General features: G+C 39.2%; 1 protein-coding gene and 2 pseudogenes across 1 annotated transcript; 1 reads left to right on the top strand and 2 right to left on the bottom strand.

The window, feature by feature from the left end:
- Positions 1 to 8,115: 8,115 nt before the first annotated feature.
- Positions 8,116 to 13,355, top strand: LOC139453802 (cytochrome P450 2U1-like; annotated as a pseudogene).
- Positions 13,356 to 13,883: 528 nt separating this feature from the next.
- LOC139453800 (cytochrome P450 2U1-like) lies at positions 13,884 to 17,273 on the bottom strand (annotated as a pseudogene).
- Positions 17,274 to 19,661: 2,388 nt separating this feature from the next.
- On the bottom strand, positions 19,662 to 23,420 carry LOC139450415 (cytochrome P450 2B4-like). Its single transcript, XM_071232110.1, has 4 exons — positions 23,007 to 23,420; positions 21,925 to 22,449; positions 20,788 to 21,228; positions 19,662 to 20,365 (listed from the first exon to the last, which is right to left on the bottom strand). Exons 1-4 carry the CDS (start codon positions 23,344 to 23,346, stop codon positions 20,187 to 20,189), a joined length of 1,485 nt encoding a protein of 494 aa, XP_071088211.1. The 5' UTR covers positions 23,347 to 23,420; the 3' UTR covers positions 19,662 to 20,186.
- Between the last annotated feature and the right edge of the window lie 264 nt (positions 23,421 to 23,684).

Genomic DNA, 23,684 nt, shown 5'->3' with positions numbered 1-23,684 from the left:
TCAGCAGAAGTCTTTCGAACAGAAGTCTTTGAAACAGTTTACTTCTTTCGAACAGAAGTCTTTCGAACAGTTTACTTAATACTGAAGATGTTCCTCTTCCTGACCACCATTCGAACCTTCGGTGTTTCGAACGACTTTAGAACCAATTCAGCATTGTATTGACAGAGAGACAGACATTTTATCCATTGCTCTTTCAGTTTTAGCTTAAAGGTATATACGTTTAATGAGACACCGAAAAAGTGGTACATTGTATTGCAAAACAATTCAGGTTATTTTTAGGTTCTAAGTCAAGATAGGTCGAACTATTACAAACAAAATATGATGATGATGTTTTTGTTTTTTTAAATATTACTATCAAATGACTATGAAACCCGTTGCAGATACATCACTATCGAATAACCATGTCTTGTTTGTTTCATTTTTTAGCCACCATCAAACATATGTGTACTCTTTTTTGCCCAACATTTTGATAGTCTCTCTTGCAGATTGGAAACATGTTTCTGCTGACATTTAGAATAAGACTACATATAGAAATATATAATCGACTGATGAATGTCAAATACCATATTATAGGATGTCATAGATGATGAAGTAGTGATTCCAATGACATCGACGAAGCACTTCAGGTCTGGGAGAGATCAAGTCGACGACCAGGGAACGTTTGTCAGTGAATAAAACTGAAAGCAGATTTGGCATAGCATACCCCAGATGTTAACTCCTTTGGTATTCCATCACGTCGAAGATTTTGGTTCTTTTCCCAACATTGGCACAATTAGGGAAACGACTTCTGGTGTTTTTCTGATAATCTGCTCCCTCCGCTTACATACTTGTTTATGATTAACACCCCTGAGCATAATTTTCTGGTACTTGTTGCTCGAGGTCGACGAGTAATCACTGATTAGGTGAATAGATATTGCTTATCGCAACATCAGCAATTTTGCAACTGTTTGCAGCGACAAATATCTTTACTGTTACCGTGTGTTAACAAACACAATATAAGTGAAGTTGAAAATCACTAAAATGTCAGTCAAATATCCCATTCAATTTAGTGATGTCATGTTTGTAATGTCATTTTTATTCGTCTGAAATTAGGAAAGAGTTCATATACTATCAATGAACGATGTCCTTAATGCTCCAAGACAACCGAAGTTCCTGAAGGTGAATGATGTCAAATTCTCCGATTTACGATTTACAAGCTGAACCACCATAATCAGGTTTAGACCTGATCAGTGTTCTATGGATATGCAGATGTGTTTCTCTGTGTCTAGCCCACTTAGCATTCGATACACCCTAAAGAATATCAAGCACTTTCAAACATCTTGCTTTGAGATATTAAATATGAGGTTTAAATGGAAACTTTTGATCAAAGGTAATACCCACAAAAGTGGCTTCTCTCACCACTTTAACTAGAATATTATTCAAAGTCACCTCTGGTTATTTATGCCATTTCCTTTTGTTGCATAAATGAATAAAATAGGTTTTAGTTTTGTGAAACCTAAATGAATTTCTAGAGGTCATTTATGTTTTGTATTCTCTCAATGATATTCATTAGTGCACCTCGGCATGATATATTAAATTCAAACAACAAACAACAAACCATTGATATTTTCATTTAAAACTTTAACACTGTTAATTCTTCAGCTAAAAAGTGTCACTGATAAAATACTGCCCTCATGGACTGATCATATATCTCAGGTAATATGGATCTCACTCAAACTTTAGATTTTCTTTCTGCTAAAAATCAGGCCATAAAATCAGGCATACGGCCACAAAGACCCATATTTTCATTGGTTATTACATGTCTTCTCAAATGGATACAACATGTTGTTAATTGTTTAAACCATAGTGTACAAATGACTCTAATTTAACGAGATGACCAATGGTGCTATTTTGATGCCTCGGCCCAGACTAAATATCAGTCATCAGGTTCTTAGATTACAAATACCAGACAAGACGCTTGTTAAGCATTCGTTCCATGGTTTTGCATATGCAGCTAATGGATGCAATCGAACGCTATTTAGAAGGATTCGTGTGAACCTTCCTAGGTTTTGGCACAGGAAATTAGCAGCATCATGCCAAAACAGGAAGAATACCCGTTTCCCAAATATTATGAAAATGAATAAGACTGCAAAAAGAGGTGATAATAATTGAAAGTGGATGTTATCTGGTCAAGTTACTGTACCATGAGCTTAATTTGTAGCTTCTTACAGTTCACACAAGAAAAACAGATTCATTGTAATCTGATGAATCATCGGATTTAAATTCAGAATCTCCTTTCTTGCTGATTTATATACCTTTGAAATTTAGGATCATAATTGGAAGACGAAGGATGTTTAATAAGTGTTTCTGCCAACTTATTATCGATGTCCTTTTTGGATGTTAGTGTATCAGTATCAGTTTTCAAGTGTTGGGCACTATTAGAGGACCCTTTACTTTTATTCTTCTAACCATATTCAATACTTTATTAAGTAGAGTGTGTTGTGAGTTTTGAAACAAAATGTCTGTAGCTGCTACATTTATTTGTTCTACTAGCCTTTGCTCATGATTCCCTAAAGTGTTCTTTTAAGTTATACGAGATGGTGCTTATTGAAAACTCTTTCAGCCTTTCCCCTATTTCTTCTAGCTTTTTTTGGCAATCATCGTGATACTGTGGTGTAGTAACAAGTGGAGTTTTCACAGATGGCTTCAGTAACAATTGTTATTAAGGTATCACAATAAACTTTGGTCATGATCATTTATGAAATAACCAGCTTTCAATTTACTATTGCAAAAAGTACGAAAAGACAGACAATCAGCCACAAAGGGAGAGATAGCTAAGCACGGTAGGAAAGTGATCAGTACCGCACATATCTCCAAAAACTGGTCAAAGGAAATTCATCAAAGAATTATGGGTAGGAAATAGACAAATCTAACGCACAGTATGTACCTGTGTCTGGGTTGGGGTAGGTGTTACTTCCATCATTAAGAAGGCATAGACTATGCTTATCAAGCACAAGGTTATAATCTTTGGCTAGAAATTTGATTTCTTCAAGAATTATATCCAAGTCGTCGAAAATTGCATTACTTAACGTATTATTCATTCAGGGTGTGTTATTTGAGATCGCTCCCGAACTCTCTTCGTAGGAGAATGGCTCATGGAGCAGTTGCTCTGATGGAGTAACTTTTCCATGTGATCTAGAATACCAAAAACCCGTCAGAAATGGACACAGAGTTTCCGTGTACACAAAGTCAGCGATCCAAACCACTCAGTCGCTGAGGCTGGTAGTCCAGATCACGTACATTGTGTACCCTACTGACAACAGTATATTGGCACCCAACCTAAAAAATGTACTAGAATTTGTACTTTACTAAGGAAGTGAAATGCCAAACATAACATTTATATGGTTACAAATGACCACTTTGTAAACGCACTGTATATTTTTAGGGTATGATGACAAGCCCAAAATCATCAGTCCCTAGAGTTTATCAGACACACCGATCAGTGGCTCCACAAAGGAGCAAAACACCCTTTAGAGATTTGCGACATCTTAAGTAACTAATCGTTATAGGGTCTTAAGAGATAGAGGGGGTGTTATATCAGGGTTGATGTTATGTTATTATGGAAGTGTTGAGACAAGCGGATATCGGGCCTACCCCTCTCCCACACACCGTTCCCCACGATGTCCAGTTCTGAGGGTACACGTTCCCAAGAGGTGTCCTCGTCATATTGATGCTTAACTCGGTCTTACAAGACCCGGATGTGTGGGGTGATCCAGACAACTTCCGGCCCGGCCGTTTCCTCGATGACTCTGGCAAGATTGTAAAGAAAGAAGAGTTCATTCCCTTCTCTCTTGGTGAGTTTTATCGCGTGTACAAACACAGTATCAGAATCTCATTTGTGCATAAATAAATTATATATTACTTTGTTTTCTATGTAGATTTTCCAATAAATAGAATAATGTAAACTGACGAGCTAAAGAAATCCAAAATAAATTTATAGGAATTTGGATCCCCACACGAAATAATGTTTCATGATTACAAACAACGAAATGACATCTTCTTGTCTTTTTTGTCAAGTTTGTTTTGGACGTAAGCGTACTATAAATGATATATTGTTAAGAGCCATGAAGCTCTGTATTAGAACCCATGCTCGTCGCAAGAGGCGACCAAACGAGAACGAGTCAGGCTTGCTGACTTTGTTCATGCATGTCTCCCATGCCCCCCAGGTATTTGTAATACCTTACCGATGTGTTGTGAGGTGAGGTGAAATGGGGATTAATGTTTGACGTTTCAAAAACATTGTGCATGCATGTGTGTGTGTGTGTCTGCTTGTACTCATAAGTCTGGACCTATGCCAGTTTTATAGCTGAATGAGATACCATGGCACAGTTTAACATCAGGGTAACAGCAAGTACCATCGTTTAAAGTCTTTTGGTATGATGGAGGAAGGGGAACAAACCAGAGACCATCTGCTCTTCGAGCAGCCACGCACTATCCACGACACCAAGGAGGCGGTCAGCTCAGTGTGTTTGTAAGTATTTGTGGTTTTTGAGGCTGAACAAAACATACTTCCAGCTAATTAAGAAATAACCACAAAAAATAATTAATTCGAATGAACTACCTTTAACCTTCATAAGGAATCATGTTTTGTTTTTTTTGTCTTCTTTACATTTTTTACGATCAAATTTATCTTATTTTGTGTTAATTTTGTTAATTGTGTTATTTTGTTGTTGTTTCACAACTGAAAACCTTTTAAACCAAAATTGCACTGGTGAAAAGGGAGATAATTAAATGTACAATAATTTACTGCTCGAGTTGTTATCAAATTTAACTTACACTCAAGTACTTGGACTGGCATTTCAGCCCTAGTGTCTGAGTAGGTCTAAATGTAGTAAGCACTTGGAGTGAAACAAGAGGCATCGTCTGTTATCAGGGCAAGCTGTTACAACTAGATTGACAGACATATCATAAACAATGAATAAGCAGACATACAAAATGGGTTTTGAGAGTTGGAACTGCGAGTCAGCGTAGATCTACTTCAACATTTTGGGCTGTTGGTAGTTTTACTACCACAGCCAGGGATATTCAAACCATATCATGGTATCCTGTAAATTATTGAGTCAGGGCCAGACAAATCTTTGGTTGATATTTTGAGCAACGTCCCTCATCAGTAATGCTCCGCACTGTTGGGGCGCAATGACATTCATGGAATCAACAAGGTCACCAATCAATATACCTCAGCTCGTATGACAAGCAAGAGTGCTGGAGCCTAACTTAAACAAGGTCGCCACAGGAACCATGTAAAGATCCGGATAAGAATAGGTTTTCAGCAACCCATGCTTGTCGTAAGTGGCGAGTAAAGGGATCGGGTGGTCAGGCTCGCTGACTTGGTTGATGCATGTCATCGTATCCCAATTGCGTGGATCAACAATGAGAGAGTTTAAATATCAGGTTGGTACATACATTGGATATTAATATTGGTAATAATCATGCTTATATACTGATTTCCTGTCACTGGGGAAAGCACATTATGTATTCATATAGCCTGTTTAGATATAACAAAATGATTCAACCTTCTAGTAAGTGTACGTGACATTGACACATGAGAACTGATTTTACTTAAAACAGCATATCGTCCTTATTCCACAGCTAATTTACATACCTGTGCGGAATTTTGTCAATTCGTGACGACATAAAGCATAGGAAAGATCTATAATATACAACCCAGGCTCCAACTTAAACTTAACTGCCGAGTATAAATCATGCAGTGGGAATTCAGGTTGTTACGTGTATAGGCTATTACTAATCCATTTATACTGATTGCTTTCACAGAGGAAAGTATATTGTATTTTATGATAATATTTATACAAATATCCCATTGAGACAGGTGGTGTTGCCTCACACTTATGGCTTTATGAACAAATAATTGGAACTTTTTACTAAGCACTTCTTTTGTAAAGGCATACGATTTGTGTCAACTCGCGACGATATATAGCAAATGAGTGGGTGAGTATGGTTTCACGCTGCAATATTCCTGCAATATCACGCTTTTAACCACTAGGCTAACCATCTGCCCCATATAACAGATGAAGGATGTATAATATACAATTCAGGTTCAAACTTTGATGCCGAGGATAAATCATATCTACTACTAGATGGTAGACAACTTAACCACTCTTGATACAACAGATCTCTAACTCTCTGTTTAAAATCCATAAAAAATATTTGAACTCTGCTAACTTTCTGGAAGATCCAGGCAAAACCAAAACCAAAACCGAAACTAAACAACACATTCTTGACAGAAGTAGCCCAAGTAGGACGATTAGCATATCCAAGACATATACATGTATCTCTGTTGCTGGGCATATGTATAATCCTTGTAAAAACTTACACCTCAGCAAAGAATCATTAATTTTATAAAGGTATCTTTCAAAATCTTCCAAAATCATAGCATTGGGAGAAGTCTTACTTATATTTTAAAAAATCGTTTATAAACAATATAATGTACCCTCTCTGCCTTCTGTCTTTGGTATCCCCATACTTCTGAACAGAAGAACAAATTTACATTATTTTAGAATACAACATCTCAAAGAAAACATGGGAACTGGTCATAACAAAACATAGTCCTTCACACTTCAAATAATGCTTTCTTGGCCTTTATTGCATCGTATCTACAACTTTGAGAAATACTTAAATGACTCGTAAGTACCAAGATCATTATATTGGTTAACAACTTCTACTTTACTGTCACCATATGTCCTCTTTTCAACTCTTTGATAATCTCCCAATGCCCCCTGAATGCAAATATGTTTGATTTTGACATATTAACAGACTATGACCATGAGTGGAAAGAATTGTGCAATACATTTAACCGTTTCTGTAGTCCATATAGACTTCTAAAATTAGAACCACATCGTAAGCAAAGAGTAATGAAAATAGCTCCAATACATCTGGTGACACATGAACTAATAACTTCTGTAGTGACATCATTAATAAATAGGGAAAACAGAATTGGACTTAAGAAACACCCTTGCCTTTATCCCACGGGACAATCAACACAATCCGTAAACCCTTCTCCTTGTCATGACTTAAACACTCAATATATAATCTTAAGACTCTGTATGCTGTGATATAACTGGAATACTGTTAAAAGCGGCTATAAACTCACTCTCTCACTCTGTAGCATCTTCCCACATGATCCAACATTTTGAAGAAGATATAAGAGTTTGTTCCTGTCCACCGAGTCGAACGTTTGTTTATAAATCAACAAAAGTAAAGTTTAAATTATCCTTTTTCTTTGAAATATATTTTTAAACAATTACATACAGTGTGAATCAATATTAGTAGTTGCATATTCAGCCCTAAACCCCGCCAGTGCTTCAGTGATCATTTCATTAACGCAAGCCCACTTCGTGACTTTCTTGTTCCAAATATCAATATAGATTTTGCTAAATGTCAAGAAAAATGTAATGCGGCTGTGATTGTACGGACAATCAATTTCCACAATTTTATGAAGCGGTACAATAATACCTGATGACCACTGACTTGAGAAAACACCAGTATAAAAAATAGTGATAAACAGCTTTACCATATAGCCAATTAAGTATTATCTACCACAGAAAAACGTCCCAATTTGTTGATATTGCTCCATTGAGGTGCCAAACACATGCTAACTCCTAAACCCCTTAACGACCCTTGTTTAGGAAATATCCCACCTACTCGTGTCAGCATTTATTTGACATATACATACGTTGGGGATCTTCCGCAATTTGTTGAGGTTGCTTAATTGCAAACCGCATCGGTTGCTATCTTGATGTCTGTCTGGTCGAGGTGGTATGTGTATATTAATTTGAAGCAAAGTCTACTTGAGTAGGTGTACATTGAGAAAGGAATGATGATCTATCAAGCAAACGCTATTATTTGAAAGCTGTATCTCTAAAGTTCCAAATGGATTTGTTCAGATTTACAAAGTTTCGGATAAGTGAATCATTGGTATGGTGTGTCCATTTGGGTTTATAAAAATAAAAGCGATAAAACTCTTTCCATATTCATAAGGAATCTCTGCCAAAAGCAGAGTCCATTGTATGAATCTGACTGTATCTTGAATATGTGTTTATGAATCACTTTCAAGTAGCGATGATACCAGGGTGTTCGCAGCAGAAAGGTGAGCGTATCCTGCCCCACTGGTGGCACCCATCACAAACACATGCAAAGGAGGGCAGTAGAGCAATCGTTGCCTGATCTTGTTCAGCAATACCCTGGTTGTACAACTCATGCGTGTGGGTTGTCTCCCCTCTGGCCCTCTTCCTCAAGTTGCTCATTAATTTGAGACGGTCGGCATCTTCACGGGGATGGGTGTGGTCTGTGATGTTCCGTACAAAGTCCATCTCACAGGACTTGACAAGTCTGTCGAGTGGTGCTCTTGTTGTACAAGTAACCTTAAAAGCCTGCTGTGTGCCTCACTGCTATGTTACAGACTCTACTTACCTTAAACCCGCCATGATTATGACCCAAGCTACTGAGACAAACACGATATACCATGGTAACATAATTCAGACCTGACTCTAGTGAAATGAAATAAATACATCAACAAGTAGTTCACCAAAGAATATCTTATGCCTCTTAGTCATATCATAACATTTCACAATGACAGCTGTGCTAAAACTCCAGCTTGTCAATCAGTATGCATACCTTCGTCTCTGTGGTAAGACTATGTACTCCAGTTAGGACTGGTCCATTACTCAGTAGGTGTTGTCTTAATTAATGCCCTCCTGGCCTTCTCCCAGGCTGTGTAATAACTAGGAATATAGTGGTGTGTGACAAATCTGCCGTACCATGCATGAATAAACAGCTACGCAGTTGTCTCTGTGGGCAAATACCTGGCCTGTATATATATTTTCGTACATACATGAATGGCATATTTTTGTTAATTGTGCATATTTAAGCACAAAGACGAGTTTATGAAAGATGAATTTGTGCCTTGATATTCAACAAGAACGAATCACGTTTTTTCTCCGCGTTCCCGATATGTATCATCGTTTAATGGTTATATTACATGTGTCTTTGGAGGCGCTATCAAACGTGCAGCCCAGCAGACACAGACAGTGTCGTCCGTTTCGCGTGAACTACCACCCATTTTCCACCCTGTCAGTAAAGGTTATGTAATCGGTACACAAAAATCTTGGATGCGGTGTCAGTGTGGAATGAGTTTGAATCACGTCCGTCGCTGGCCACAGAAATTTCGAGAAGGCCACAGCCGTTCAAATAACCTAGTGATGCATGCAACTCTCGTCGACAACGACTGTCAATCTGTCTGCTACAGCTACCATACAATCCATCTGTCACAACGATCGTTTAACTGTCTTTTTCAAAATATTAATTTAAAATCTTTGTTATCATACTGACGTATGCGTTATACAGTCCTCTCATTTCATAAAAAAAGCAGTAAGTAAGCTAACTGGACGATGAACTGAATGTTACATCCCTTATATCAGCTAAGGGTCCTGTTTGTAAACATATGCACTAGACATACGATTTAAAGACTAATTAAATTAAATTTTAAGACCGTACAAACAATAAATACAAATAAAATATGTCTTGGCATCATCTGTTTGTGTTTCAGATGATGATTATGATCTGAAATGTTATAATGTTAGATAAGGAAGGAGAAACATTAAAGCGTTTTATGATACACGAGATTTGTGAACACTGACATGAGCAATAAGATTAAGCAACATGAACATGCATAAAAGGGTATAGAGAAAATGGTGGAAGCAAAATATTGTTCTAACCAATTTGCCTGTGCACAAGCGGTTCCGAAGGTGTATCAACGTTTGCTGTGGAACAAGGTCGATATGCAGGTGTAATTAAAAGTCAGTGCCTACGTGTCACATGTGATTTACATTTGCTAGAGAGTGGGTTTCATTTTGTAATGATCGATTTGTCCAGTCTTAGAGAATAGTGTCTCCCTTTAAAGTATTTTGAGCAATGTTCTTCAAAGTTCTTCGTAAAATCCTATGTCTTCAAGAAAAAAGTTTATAATTGAAAAGTTGTAAATGTCAGGCAACAACACCTATCTAAACAGGCTATTTGAAAACATAATGTAATGAAATACAACATGCTTTTGTCCGTGAAATCAATCAGTATATAAGGATTACAACCTCATCTCTCAAATACATGTGTTATTATATTGTTTTTGTATGTGGGCCACTGGCTTCAAGTACAGGAATACAGATTTTGAATTAAATTTACAAGCCAGTAAACAATTCGCAGACGTAGACGGTTGAATTCAGCACTTCCGCTAAGCGCTACCAGCAGCGGTCAAACTACTGCCTGCAATCTAATACACGGAGTTGGCCAAAGGAATATGAGAAAAGGAAATACCGGTAGCACTGTTCTGTTGTCAAATGACGACGTTAGTTGGACGGAAAACTGATGATTAGACTGCGTCCAAAGAACGTCGCATTTTCGTCTAATGCCCATGTACGGATAAAAACCTGTTTACAGTGACACATCACATCCCCACATCACTGTCCCACCTCTGGTGCCCCACATCTGCACCAGTGTTGCCCCACATCACATCTCTGACTGTGTTGCCCCACATAACATCTCTGACTGTGTTGCACCACATAACTTCTCTGACTGTGTTGCCCCACATCACATCTCGACAAGTGTTGCCCCACATCACATCTCTGACTGTGTTGCCCCACATAACTTCTCTGACTGTGTTGCCCCACATCACATCTCAACCAGTGTTGCCCAACATCACATATCTGACTGTGTTGCCCCACATCACATCTCCACCAGTGTTGCCCCACATAACATCTCTGACTGCGTTGCCCCACATCACATCTGCACCAGTGTTGCCCCACATAACATCTCTGACTGTGTTGCCCCACATCACATCTTAACCAGTGTTGCCCCACATCACATCTCTGACTGTGTTGCCCTCTCATCACATCTCCACCAGTGTTGCCCCACATAACATCTCTTACTGCGTTGCCCCACATCACATCTCTGACTGTGCGCTCATTGATACATGGCAACACATGATTTCTAAACGAGTGGTATCAGTTTATATATTATTGTAATATTGGTCTGAAATAAATTGGGGAAAAAACACAAAAAAGGGAAATAATGAATGGCTTTGCCACATTTGCCACACAAAATAGACTATGTTCAAGTAGATTAGTAAAGAAAATAGTCCCCTAAATATGCCAACCTTTGTGTTTGTTATTCATTGATACTGTTGTGCTAACATCCTCTTCGTACAGGTGTGTCTGGAACCTCAGGGGAGCCCTTGTGTGAACCAAGACGCTTCTCCTTCAACACTTTCAGAGAGTTTGGAGCAGGCAGGAACATCATGGAGGACAAAATCCACGAAGATACTTCGCAGCTTCTGGAGGCCTTTGAGACGGAAATGTGACAAGGGTTTGACTGCACACGTCTGATGCATAATGCAGTATTCAATGTCGCCTGCTTCACTATGTTCCGCAAGCGATTTAAATATACCGACCCCATTTTTATGAAAGTTTTGAAAGCTATTGAAGGCTATCTTGCCGTTATAGGTGGGAATAGTGTGTTGAACGTGCTGCCTATTGTGTGATTTCTGCCAGGGGATCTTTTCAAATTTAAGAAGACAATGCAGAATATTGATACGTTATTAAACTTCTTATTGACCCAGTGATAAAGGAGCACTTGCAGAACCACGACGATGTTAACGTCGACGACTGTATCCACGCGTACGTCAAGGAAATGCTTCGCAAAGAAAAGCAAGAGAAGACGACTTTAGACCGTAAGCATCACCTGAAACAAATGTTCATTTGATCTCAATTCTCGTGAGATGGAGGGGTGTTATGTTAAGCTTGATGTTCTGTTTCAGTGGAGAACTTGACCATGACTATTGCAGACCTCTTCGTGGCTGGGACACTACATTTCGATGGACACTGGACTACTTTCTCCACAACCCGGATGTTCAGGAAACATGTTTTCGGGAGATCCATGTAAACATCGACCAGAGCAGACGACCCTTCATGAAGGACAAAATCAACCTGCCGTACGTGGAGGCCACCGTTATGGAAGTGTTAAGGCGAACGGATAGCACCCCACCTCTCTCCCCAACACTGTTCCCCACGATGTCCAGTTTAGGGGTTACACGTTCCCAAAAGGTGTCAACATCATGTTGATACTTGATTCGTTTCTTCAAGACCCGGATGTGTGGGGTGACCCAGACAACTTCCGGCCTGACCGTTTCCTTGACGACACTGGCAAGATTGTAAAGAAAGAAGAGTTCATTCCCTTCTCGCTGGGTGAGTTTATTCGCCGGGAAAAACATAGCCCAATACGTCATTTTGGTATTAAGAATCTTCAAGTACATGGATGGTGAATCGATTAAATTTTGGATTCGAACATGGAACATTGTTTCATGATTACAAAGGCAACATTTGAAATTATTGAAGAATATACCGTCACATTGTGTGGATTCATTTGAGTATGAACTTTCATAGAGTGAGGGCCAAACTGTATATTGTTTTTCCCTGACTGTGTGCAGGTTCATACTCCAATGAACTCACAGCAATGAAATGTCAACTATTGTTATAAATTTCTATATCACAATTTAATGCCCCGAAAGTTGAATACACAATTTATTATTGAACGTGTAACGTCATGTTTACTCGGATAGCCATACAACAACCAACTGTGTCATGGAATAATATAGTTTCACAAAAAGAGAGGTGATATGAGAGAATGTATGCAGGCTGACACTGCTCTACATTAAGATCTTTTCTTGTTTCGTAACAACAAATATACTCTTCCAAGTAGGGAAAATCCGGAAAATTGATAGTGATGTAAGTTTCCAGTTATAGCTGTACGATAGTAATGAACGAGATGAAGTAGATGTTATGACTGCTCACGATCTTGAAGGACGATAGGGATAATTTGACGGTTATGGATCAGTAGTGCGTAATACCGCCACAATATGTGCACTGTGACTCGTACTCCAGTATCCCGCTGAACGTTTGCCGCAATTTGATTCTCAATCAGAGTTTAATTTCGCAGCGCCTGGTTTCAGATAGTCGATCGTGTACTCTTGTCATTGGTCTTGGGCGCACTGAACGGGGTAGATTGTCAACATCTTGGGTTTGTTGGAACCTGTTGTTATTTTTTAGTTTAACGCCACACTCAGTAATATTCCAGCTGTTTGACGGAGGTTTGTAAAGTAAGGTCTCAAAGTTGTAGATACGTTGCAATAAAGGCAAAGAAAGCATTATTTAAAGTGTTAAGGACAATTTATTGTTATGACCCGTTCCCATGTTTTCTTTGAGATGTTATATTCTAAAATAATGTAAATTGTATTCTTCTGTTCAGAAGTATGAGGATACAAAAGACAGAAGGCAGAGAATGTACATTATACTGTTTCTAAATTTTTTTTTTAAATATAAGTAAGACTTCTCCCAATGCTATGATTTTGGAAGATTTTGAAAGATACCTTCATTTTATTAATGATTCTTTACCGAGGTGTAAGTTTTTACAAGGATTATACATATGCCCAGCAACAGAGATACATGTATATGTCTTGCGCCGACATGGGGGACATTCATGAACCAAGTCAGCAAGCTTGACCCGTTCTCGTTAGGTCACCTCTTACGACGAGCATGGGTTGATGAAGACCAATTCTAACACAGATCTCCACGGGTCTTTACAATATATAATTCGTAGTACGCTGACGACCAAAACAAACTTGACAAAAAAGACAGGAAGATATCATTTCGTTTGTAATCATTGAACATTATTTCGTGTGGGAATCCAAATTCCTATAAATTTGATTTGGATTTTTTTAGCTCGTCAGTTTACATTATTCTATTTAGTGGAAAATCTACATAGAAAACAAAGTAATATTTAATTCATTTATGCACAAATACGATTCTGATACTGTGTTTGTACACGCGATAAAACTCACCAAGAGAGAAGGTTATGAACTCTTCTTTCTTTACAATCTTGCTACAGTCATCAAGGAAACGGCCGGGCCGGAAGTTGTCTGGGTCACCCCACACATCCGGGTCTTGTAGGACCTAGTCAAGCATCAGTATGACGAGGACACCTCTTGGGAACGTATACCCTCAGAACTGGACATCATGGGGAACGGTGTGTGGGAGAGCCGTAAGGGAGATTTCCGCTTGTCTTAACACTTCCATAATAACATAACATCAACCCTGATATAACACCCCCTCTATCCTACTTAAGACCCTATAGTGATTACTGATACTGTGTGTGTACACGCGATAAAACTCACCAAGAGAGAAGGGAATGAACTCTTCTTTCTTTACAATCTTGCCATAGTCATCAAGGAAACGTCCGGGACGGACGTTGTCTGGATCATCCCACACATCCGGCACCTTTTGGGACCGTGTACCTTCTGAAGTGGATATCAAGGGGAACGGTGTGTGGGAGAGCGGTATGAGCAATATCCGCTCGTCTCAACACTTCCATAAAAGTGGCTTCCACATAGGGCAGATGGTCTTGTCCTTCATGGAGAGTCTGCTCTGGCCGATATTTTCCTGGATCTCCCGAAAACACTTTTCTTGTACATCCGGGTTGTGGAGAAAGTAGGCCATTGTCCATCGAATTGTGGTGGCTGTGGTTTCTGTGCCGGTCACGAAGAGGTCTGCAATAGTCATGGCCCAGTTCCCCACTGTAACATAACATCAACCCTGATATAACATCCCTTCTATTTCATTTAAGACCCTATAGAGATTAGTTACTTAAGACGTCGCAAATCTCTATAGGGTCTTTTGCACCTTTGTGGTACGAGGATCTGATCGGGGTGTCTGATATACTCTAGGGATTGATGAAATGCATGATTTGGGGCTTGTCGTCATTCCTAAAAAGATACAGTGCGTTTTAGAAAGTGGTAATTTTCAGCCTTATAAATGGTATATTTGGCATTACACTTTCTTAGTAAAGTACAAATTCTATTACTTTTATGGATTGAGTGCCAATTTACTCTTGTCATTGGGGTACACAAAGTACGTGATATGGAATACCAGTTGTTGCACTTACATTTTTGTAGAAACCTTGGTGGTTGAGTGGCTCAGATGGCGTCTTTATGTACTGGTGATTAGGTCCTTCTGAGAGTGTGAGTTCGAATTCCGTAAGGGGCTCAAACTCACAAAGTACTAGAATTTGTACTTTGATAAGAAAGTGTAATCCCAAATATAACATTAGTTACTCACACACTAAGCTGGCACGCAATAATATTACTGAACCTATTTTCATACTCAAGCTATCAACGTTAACACACGAACTACATATCCGCTCGTGCTAAGTGTTACTCGTCCCATGAACATAACAAAAGCAAACTGGAATTACTAAATTGACCGTAGAGTGTCAACAAATAAAGGTTCATTCAGTGTATGTTTACCTTGATGTAGGCGTGGATAAAGTCGTCTACGTTATCATCGTCGTGGTTCTGCAAGTGCTGCTTTATCAATGGGTCTATCAGAAGTGAAGTGATGGTATCCATATTCCGCATAGTCTTCTTAAATTTGAATAGGTCCCTTGGCATAGAGCGCACAATAGGCAGCACGTTCGACATACATGTGTGTCGGCAAAAATTTCGTCCTTAGCTTTCAAAAATGTAATATAAAGTGGGTCGGTGTATTCAAATCGCTTGCCCAACATAGTGGAGCAGACGACATTGGATACTGCGTTATACACCAGACGTTTGCTGTAAAACCCTTGTCCCCGTTTTGTCTCAAAGACTCGAGAAACTGCGAGACTTCCTCATGTATTTTGTTCTCCATGATGTTCTCTGAGAGTGTTGAGGGCAAAGCGTCTTTGATCGCGCCAGAGCTCACCAGAGGTTCCAACCAGACCTGCACCAAGAACATGAAGAAAACCTGTTTATACACCAGTATCCATTGAAAAACACAATAGAAAAACACAACCACAAAGGTTGGCAAATACAGGTGGAAATGTTATATGGGTCAAAACACATGTTGAGATGTAATAATTAAAAACACACAATGCAATAAATATATTTATCATTTAATGGGTGGGTTTCTCTGCAAGATAAAGCCAACGAATAAAAACGATATCCGTTGAGGTCATATGCCGATAGAGATGCAAATAGCAAAGGTCAAGTACTTTCACTGTTTACAAACAAACATGGCGTCACCCTTGTCATTCGGCGATCGAGTCAGGATTAACCATCAGGAATCTGGAGAAACAGCTGGATAATTGATATCATTATCAAGAGAGCAGTCTAATATACTGAAAATCAGTGTCTAACTGTGACGTAGACATAAATTGCGAAACAATTTTGCGAGGGCACTTGTCCAAGCCAAGCGGGATCAGAAGCCATATTTGTGCTTGTAGACCTCTGCGGCTTGGAACCTTTTCCACAAATTAAAATAGTTGGATTTTTCCCGAAATATGTTTGAATTGTTATCTTGTTTCGTTTTGTCGCTGTGTGTACATCTGACTGAACTTCGTAAAGTTATGACAGACCGACTGTCAACAACGTCTGAACGTGGCCGTGACGTCTCATAGAGTAGGGTTAGAGTAGCTTCCCTTTGACAAAGGGCAGTTACTCTAGCGGACAGACCGATGGATTCCCGCGAAAGGCAAGTAAAAAGAATTCATGTAGGCAATTGTTGCTTTGCGTATATGTTCTTTCGCCACTATGTATGGAACATATTTCAGTTGGAACTATATTGGCTACTGTCACTGTCCGACTGACACATCACTTACCCTGTGACATAATATATATTAATGCGCACATTTTCAGGAATACTTGCAATGTTTCGGTTATATTTGTGAGAGAAGGAAAGCGATTTTCAAGCACGAATTTGAAGAATGACATTATATGATAAAGAGGTTACCACGCTTGTGTGTTTGGGAATGGTAAATATCGTGTATTAGGAATAAACATTGTATTTAGCGAGCCATGCGTGATAACCTCTATATAATCAGCAGGTTTCACTTCTGTAACGAGGCTTTCACATCATGGAAAGCAACATGTTCCCACTGTGCTGTAACAAATTATGACACCCAATTTTCCCTTTTAAAATGAAATTAGCTAACAGTGAGTATGGTCTGTCTGAAAAGTCGTCGGCGTTCTTGACAATGGCGTCTCTCAGAGTGCTGTAGCTGTTGAGGACGATGACTGGTGTGTTCAACATGTACACACTTAAGATATCACTGTATGCGGGGATGGGAGCCCATGGAGAGGGCATTTCCCACAAACGGGAGGAGAGGGAGGGAGTCCGGAGGGACGCCGCGTTAGTAGCCATGACACAGGTAGCACAGCTACACACACTACAACAGTAGTAGGACTAAAGGCGAATATATCCTGCATTGTCTCCTACTCATACGATTTTGAGGAGAAAGGTTTAAAGTTTGAGTGATCTCCACATTATCAGAGATATATGATCAGTTCACTAGTGCAGCATTTTATCAGTGAAACATTTTAGCAGAAATATCAACAACGCTAAAGATTCAAATAAAAATATCAATAGATTGTTATTTGTTGATGATTTAAATATCTCATTCCGAGGTACAAAAAGGAATACCATTGAGAGACAGTTACAATTTTTTTCTCAATACAATACATAAATAGTCTCAAGAAAACGGATTTTAGTTTTCAAAATCTAAAAACTGTCGTATTCCTTTTTACAAAAAAGACAATTACATAAAGATCCAGAATTGAATTTGAATAATACTTCAGTTAAAATGGTCAGAGAAACGACGTCTTAATTTGTGACGAATAAAACTGGCATTACAATATGTCAATAAATTGCACGCCAATCCATCTAATCCAACATTTAACAACGTATTTCCTCTTCAGCCTTTTTATGACAGAAAACCAAACTGAGTACAACCACTTGGCATTCGCATACAATCCCACGACTAACTGATGAAAGATCATGGTTATTCGATGGTGATCTATCTGCAATGGTTTTCATAGTCATTTGATAGTAATATTTAAAAAACCCAAACATCATCATCATATTTTGTTTATAATAGTTCGACCTATCTTGACTTAGAACCTAAAAATAACCTGAATTGTTTTGCAATACAATGTACCACTTTTTCTGTGTCTCATTAAACGTATATACCCTTAAGCTCAAAATGAAAGAGCAATGGATAAAATGTCTGTCTCTCTGTCTGTCTGTCAATACAATGTTGAATTGGTTCTAAAGTCTTTCGAAACACCGAAGCTCCGAATGGTGGTCAGGAAGAGGAACATCTTCAGTATTAAGTAAACTGTTCGAAAGACTTCTGTTCGAAAGACTTCTGCTGAATAGAATTGTAGAGTGGGCAAACAGATCTAAAGGCTTCCCCCACCCCTTTCAATTTGGATTTAGGAGAGGGGCTTGGGCAGAAACTGCCCTGTTTACATTAATGGAAAGCATAGCTTATTATAACGAAAGACAGTCTCCAGTTGATTGCGCTTTTCTCGACAACGAGAAAGCTTTTGACAGAGTCTGGCTTAATGGTCTTTTTTCCAAACTGTATAACTTTGGTATTAATGGAAATTTATGGCGACTTTTACGCACAATATATACTTCAATGCAGTCATGTGTAAGCATTGTAGGTTTTACCCGGCTCAAATGTGTTTCATGTTAAGCAAGGTGTTGGTCAAGGTCGCGTTTTATCGGCATGGCTTTTTACTCTGTATATTAATGACTTGTTGTATTCACTTGATGATTCAGGTTTGTGTCTTCCATGGGGTAATACACCCGGCATCCTATTAGCAGACGATACTTCGTTGTTGAGCAGCTCCCCTGACGGACTGCAATGTCTACTGAATGATCTATACACCTATGCTAACAGATGGCATTTGAAATATAATGCCAGTAAAAGTGCATTTCTACTGTTTGGGAATATTCTGTCTGTCAATGTGTCTACATTGGTTCACAAGTACTTCCTAAAAAGGAGAATGTAACTTATGCAGGATTGCTTTTAAGTACATCAAAGAAAACCTTAGAACGTACCCATCTAATATGTGAAAAATGTGTCAATATATGTCAATATAAATTATAATCATGGACTATACTTGTGGTCTAAATCCTATCCAAGCTGTTCGTATATGGGAAAGGGTAATTTTACCATGTGGATTATTTGCTTGTTGTGTATGGGGTAAACTGTCACCGAAGGAATACGAAATGTTTGAAATTATTCAACGTTATTTTTGTAAAAAGATTCAAGGACCATCTCGACGCACTCCTTCCGTCGTCACCAGAGATTGTCTGGGTTTAATTTCTCTCCAGGCGTACATTGATCAACGAGCTCTCTTATTCCTTGGAAGACTATGTAATAGTGACATTAACTTTGCATTTAAAAGACTATTGCAGCACAGACTTGTTCAGTATGAACTCGATACAATTAAAGAAAAAGATGATAAATGTAAAATGTCACCCGTATACCACATGATTTCACTTGTAAACAAGTATGAACTCAATAATGATATAAACACATATGCCACCTATTCTCATTTCCCCCCAAAACATACATGGGCGAGTCGAGTTAAAGAACAAATAAGCGTATATGACCATAACGTAATTCATGCAGAGATTCATTCAAGAGAAAACCTAAAACGATACTCTCTTATACGATCACCTAAGGAACACAGACTTTGGTTACTAACTATTGAAAGTCCAGAACACTTCTAAGCTTTAGCATATTTATTATGTCTTAGCACCTACAGTATACAATCTGATGAATGGTTATGCGGCACATTTGCTTTTGATATTATCAAACATGTGTTTATGTATTGTAAAAAGACTCAACAACAAAGAAATATTCTTGTTGAGTCCATTATTAATTTACTAGATGTGACAACTTTTTCTAGTATCTGGAACGATGATGACGATACCTTTCTGTCCTTTTTACTTGGCGGTTTGCCAACAGAAGGTAATATGGCAATTGAATACAATCTATTGACAAATATAATGCTCCGAGTATGTAAAACTGTTAAAATGTGGAAAAACCTACCAAGAAACATTATTTGATAACGATGTGAAACTGCCTGTACATACAATATATCAGCTGTTATATATATACATTTGTAGAACACCGTAATATCTCATATCAATGTATCTTCATCAACTGGAGGAAATAAAGATGATCTATCTATCTATCTATCTATCTATCTATCTATCTATCTATCTATCTATCTATCCTTTCCCTCACTCATAAGCTAATTAAATCCTGTGAATAGCTTTCATGAGAAATGGTCTTGGAGAATGAGTTAAACCCATGATTCCATCCAAGGAGGGCATCTGGCCATCTACAGGGACGAACTTGAACCTCTGGATCATGGTGGTCAGGAAGAGGAACAACTCCATCCGGGCCATCGACTCACCCAGACAGACTCGTCGACCTGAAATGTTTCAAACATTTGAGTTTCAAATTCAACGTACCAGACATACATGTGCTGGCATCTATGCCATTGAAAACGATATACGTTTGGGATGTTTCTCAATTCGTTGATATTGCTTCATTGCGATGCCAAACACATGCTGCCATCATGACGTCTAGCTGTTCATCTAAAGGCTCTCTGTAGATGCACGGTGAAAACGATATGAAGAAAATGTTATTTCTTGAAAGCGGTTGTTCTAAAGCTCCGAATGAGTTTGTTTGGATGAACATTTATTCGGATTGAAGAATCATTGGTATGTTCACATTATATAAATCCGTTTGATCAAATAGGGTCTTGACTAATCGAATTTCTCTATATTTGTTTGTTTGTTTGTTTAACGCCGCACTCAGCAATATTGGGTTTGTCCACGCGATTAAACTCACCCAGAGAGAAGGGAATGAACTCTTCTTTCTTTACAATCTTGCCAGTGTCATCAAGGAAACGGCCGGGACGGAAGTTGTCTGGGTCGCCCCACACATCCGGGTCCTGTAGGACCGAGTCAAGCATCAATATGACGTTGGCACCTTTTGGGAACGTGTACCCTCTGAACTGTACATCGTGGGGAACGGTGTGGGGGAGTGAGAGAGGCCCGATATCCGCACGTCTCAACACTTCCATAATGGTGGCGTCCACATACGGCAGATTGGTCTTGTCCTTCATGGAGGGTCGTCGGCTCTGGCCGATATTTTCCTGGATCTCCCGAAAACACTTTTCTTGTACATCCGGGTTATGGAGAAAGTAGGCCAGTGTCCATCGAATTGTGGTGGCTGTGGTTTCTGTGCCGGCCAGGAAGAGGTCTGCAATAGTCATGGCCAAGTTCTCCACTGAAACATAACATCAACCCTGATATAACCCCTTCTATCTCACATAAAACCCTATAGGGATTCGTTAGTTAAGATCTCTGTGGAGTGTTTTCCCCTTTGTTGTACCAGGAGCCGGTGTGTGATATGCTCGTGGGGTGGATGAAATTCGTGAATTAGGACCTGTCCTCATACCCACAAAGTACATAGAAAGTGGTCAAATTTAATAATAAATTTAATTTTATACGAGGGATTAAGGTTCCGTAATAAAGTAAAAAATCCAGTACATTTGGGGTCGAAGGCCAATTTACACTTGTCACAGGGGTATACAAAGTACGTGATCTGGACTACCAGTTATCGTGCTTTCATTTTTGGGGAAGCCTCGGTGACTGAGTGGCTGAGATAGTTGACTTTTTGTACTGGCGATAAGGTGCTTCTGAGAGTGTGAGGTCAAATCCTGGATGGGACTCAACCTCAAAAAGTACTAGAATGTGTACTTTTCTAAGAAAGTGTAATCCCAAATATAACATTAGTTACTCATATTCTAAGCCGAACTTACTTTCACACTCACTAACTCAAGCTATGCATGTAAACACACGAACAACATATGTTCGAAATGTTTCATGTCCCGTAGTCATAACAAAAGCAAAAGGAAAATACTAAATCGAGTGTAGAGTGTTACATGTACAACAAATATAGGTTCATTCAGCTTATGCTTACAGTCTAAGGTCGTGTCCTCTTGCTTGTCTTTGCGAAGTCGCATTTCCTTGATGTAAGCGTGGATAAAGTCCTCTACGTTATCATCGTCGTGGTTCTGTAAGTGCTCCTTTATCATAGGGTCTATCAGAAGTGTAGTAATGGTATCCATATTCCGCATAGTCTTCTTAAATTTGAATAGATCCCCTGGCAGAAAACGCACAATAGGCAGCACGTTCAACACACCAGCCGCACCTAAATCGGCAAAAATTTCGTCCATAGCTTTCAAAAATGTCATATAAAGTGGGTCGGTGTATTCAAATCGCTTGCCGAACATAGTTGAGCAGACGACATTAGATGTTGCGTTATTCACCAGACGTTTGCTGTCAAAGCCTTGTCCCTTTTCTGCCTCGAAGGCCTCGAGAAGTTGTGAGACTTCCTCATGTATTTTGTCCTCCATGATGTTCCTGCCTGCTCCGAACTCTCTGAGAGTGTTGAGGGCGAAGCGTCTTTGTTCGCGCCAGAGCTCCCCAGAGGTACTAGACACACCTGTACAATGAAGATGAGAAAGACTTGTTGGTAAACCAGTATCAAAAGAAACAACACAATAGAAATGGACAACACAAGTGGAGATATGATGTGAGGAAACACAGACAGATATGTCATGTGGGGACAAAAAGGTCAGAATAAATGTTGGGCAACACAGGTGAAGATGTGATGAGGGGGAACACAGGTGAAGATGTGATGTGGGGCAACACAGGGGAAGATATGATGTGGATCAAAACAGGGGGAGATATGATGTGATTGTCATGTGGGGACAAAAAGGTCAGAATAAATGTTGGGCAACACAGGTGAGGATGTGATGTGGGGCAACACAGGGGAAGATATGATGTTGGTAAAAACAGGGAGAGATATGATGTTGGTCAAAACATGTGGGGCTGTGATTTGAAGTTGTTATGTGGATAAAAACAAATGTTGAGATGTAGTAATTAAAGCACATAATGCAATAAACATTTGTAATCAGCAGGTTTCAATTCTGTAGCGAGGCTTTCACGTCATGGAAAGCAACATGTTCCTACTGTGCTGTAACAAGTATTGCCACCTACCTTTCCCTTTTAACATGAAGTCAGACAACATTGAGAATGGCCTGTCAGAAAAGACGTCGGCGTTCTTGATAATGGCGTCTCTCAGAGTGTTGTAGCCGTTGAGGACGATGACTGGTGTGTTCAACATGTACACACTGAAGATGTCACCGTATTGTTGCCTGAGTTTGTTAAACGTGATGCGGAGGTCGGAGCCCATGGAGAGGACATTCCCCACAAACGGGAGGAGAGTGGGCCCGGGAGGGAGCCCGGATGGACGCCGTGTTAGCAGCCATAACACAGCTAGCACAGCCAACACACACAATAACACAGTTGTAGGACTGAAGGCGAATATATCAGGCATTGTTTGCTACTGTCCAGTTCTCGTTTCATACGTATTCCAGACTGTTCAATGCACACTGTTTTCACTGCCCTATGTGACCTACATATAGTATTACGCAATAGAATGAATCAGCGAAAGTTCTTATCAGAGTGTCCCAGTTTTGCCTAAGCAAACATGATATAGCAGGTTTACTCACTGCAGGAATTGGAGTGATGTAAATCCCATTATATATCTTTTAATTTACCACGAAAACGACTCCAGTGGATTAACGGAATGATGAAATAAAATGGAATTAAAAGTTGTGATTTTCTGACAAGAAAGAAAACAAATATACACAACAACAAAAGTTCCTGTGACAC

The sequence above is a fragment of the Haliotis cracherodii genome, unplaced genomic scaffold, assembly GCF_022045235.1.
Source record: "Haliotis cracherodii isolate W230 unplaced genomic scaffold, xgHalCrac1.p SCAF_10, whole genome shotgun sequence".
Taxonomy (NCBI): domain Eukaryota; kingdom Metazoa; phylum Mollusca; class Gastropoda; order Lepetellida; family Haliotidae; genus Haliotis; species Haliotis cracherodii.
Note: the sequence above shows the minus strand (reverse complement) of the source record. Positions and strands in the feature narration are given on the sequence as shown.